At 43.9% G+C, this 2,344-nt stretch overlaps 1 protein-coding gene across 1 annotated transcript; it reads left to right on the top strand.

Annotated features, from left to right (window-relative positions):
* The first annotated feature begins 88 nt into the window (after positions 1–88).
* Positions 89–1,929, top strand: LOC117937140 (pentatricopeptide repeat-containing protein At1g10270-like). Its single transcript, XM_034860853.1, has 5 exons — positions 89–270; positions 445–513; positions 585–671; positions 1,336–1,658; positions 1,708–1,929. The coding sequence occupies exons 1-5, from the start codon at positions 204–206 to the stop codon at positions 1,927–1,929; spliced, it is 768 nt and encodes a 255-aa protein (XP_034716744.1). The 5' UTR covers positions 89–203.
* Positions 1,930–2,344: the final 415 nt, after the last annotated feature.

The raw sequence follows: 2,344 nt of genomic DNA on the forward strand, positions 1-2,344 counted from the left end.
TGATCCCAAAACAATTACATCCATAATATAGTACTCTTCTTATTAAAGCAACATTCTTTATAGCAACTGCCTAGCTCCTAGTTGAATCTCAACTAGCACTGACTCTCTGCAGAGAGAGCCAATTAGAGCTGATCAGCAACAGCTGTGCTACCTGCATGATGGTTTTTTAACCTGGCATTGAGCACAGGAGACATTTTCTCTTGATGACTGAAGCAATGGGAGCTGTTTGGGCCTTAGTTTTTTGTGCGCTGACTGTTTGGATTACCAAAGGTTGGTGCGTTTCTAGTGTTTGAAGCTCGTATTCAAATATGTAGTGGAGTATAGAAAAGTAAAGTGAAGGGTGAATTACTCAATCACTGAAATGAAAGTTAGCTGGAACAAGTTAATGATATTTGCCGTCAAACAGCAGAAACATTTGATTAACAACAAATTCCTTGTCCTTAGGTCTGAGTTTGCCAGTCGGTGACACAAATGAAAGACATGACAATGAGCTGCAGAGGAGAGCGATAAGAGGTATGGCCGTTCGTGACAGAGCCTTTCAAGAGCTACTTACGAACACTAACTGAATATATTTTGTACTACAGATATGTCTCTCAATGATATCTACACGAAGAAGGCCTTTGTACTTCTCCAGTTAATGGAGTCCAAGTTGATTCAAGCCGCTAAAGAAGGTGAGAGGGTTCTATGAAACCTATTGGGAAAATGCTGCAATTGTGTTTACAGCTGAGGATTTTTGTGGCACAATGTAGTAAATTAGGGTAAAGTTGTCTGGCTTTTGGAATGGAGATCCCAACCCATGTTTAATTAAAGCTACATTGACATAATATGTGGGTATACTGCTACTGTCTCACATTAGTCAGACACTTATATATTTAAAGAAGTCAACAATTGGTGCTTATGGACCTCAGCCTATAGATACATCACTCATACCGTATTGTGCAATATTGCAAGTATACAACAGGTAAAAGAATTTAAAACTAAACTGTTTACATTGTGTGGCAATTTGCTCTCAAAGCAACAGATGATTTCTTGTCCCTGCCTAGCCAGCCAACTTGAGCTAAGGTAGCTCTGTAGAGATTGTGGAATTTCCCAAACCAAGGAAATGCCGCACATAAGCACTGCTGTGCTAGCTTAATCTCATTACAGATTTGGTCAGTTCGTAAACCAACTCCACTGGCCTGATTACAATAAAGTCTTTTCAGGCTATTGGGTCTTGAGCCTGAATACTTGATTTGCTTTCTAATAAATTTAATAAAAAGCCTCCAAGGTGAATTCTTTCACCTGTTAATGTCAAGGGTAGCTGGAACTTAAATGTTTGTGTGTATTGTCTTTCAGCACAACTGGAAACCAATGAAGTAGAAGCTGAGGCAGCTCTTCAGAAACGTGAAGATGTACAGTTGCCCCTGAACAGACTCCAAAACCTCAGAACAGGCCCGCTATCCAGAGATCAGCCTGCGAACGTGACGCCAGTTCCAGCCAACAACAAGACATATGGCGACACGCCGGCCAACCAGACGTCCGGTCCCTCGGCCAACCAGACGTCCGGTCCCTCGGCCAACCAGACGTCCGGTCCCTCGGCCAACCATACGTATGGCGACCAGCCGGCCAACCAGACGTATGGCGGCCAACCAGACGTCCGGTCCCTCGGCCAACCAGACGTATGGCAACCAGCCGGCCAACCAGACGTCCGGTCCCTCGGCCAACCAGACGTATGGCGACCAGCCCGCCAACCAGACGTCCGGTCCCTGGGCCAACCAGACGTATGGCGACCAGCCGGCCAACCAGACGTCCGGTCCCTGGGCCAACCAGACGTATGGCGACCAGCCCGCCAACCAGACGTCCGGTCCCTCGGCCAACCAGACGTATGTCGACCAGCCCGCCAACCAGACATTGGTGCCCTTAGTCAAACTGATGTCCGTTGACATTTGATGTTTCTGTGTACTCATGTAAACTTAACCAGTTGAATTTTTACCAGATTAATAAAAAAAAAAAAATTGCCAAAAAGACTATTTCCTTTTGCATTAATATATGCGTGCCTTCAAACTGCTCAAAGGGGATTATTTTGGGATTAACACTATAGTTGTTGGTTAAGATTAGTTGGTCATCATGGCTTGAGTGAGTTCTCACTAGTCTGCTTTTGTGACTTTCAGTTTAAAACTTTTGCCTTTTGTCTTGGGTTCAAATTTGACCTTTAGATTTAACAGAAATTAAGGAGCCTTTCAACCTTAACAAAATTACATGGGTGGAGCCCAGTGATTTTATCAGTTAAAAACTACTTTCAACTTTTGCATTATAGCATTTGTGGTTTTCCTGCCGGCTTTCCTTTGTGTTTAAGAATCGACTG

Source organism: Etheostoma cragini, chromosome 21, assembly GCF_013103735.1.
Source record: "Etheostoma cragini isolate CJK2018 chromosome 21, CSU_Ecrag_1.0, whole genome shotgun sequence".
Lineage (NCBI taxonomy): Eukaryota > Metazoa > Chordata > Actinopteri > Perciformes > Percidae > Etheostoma > Etheostoma cragini.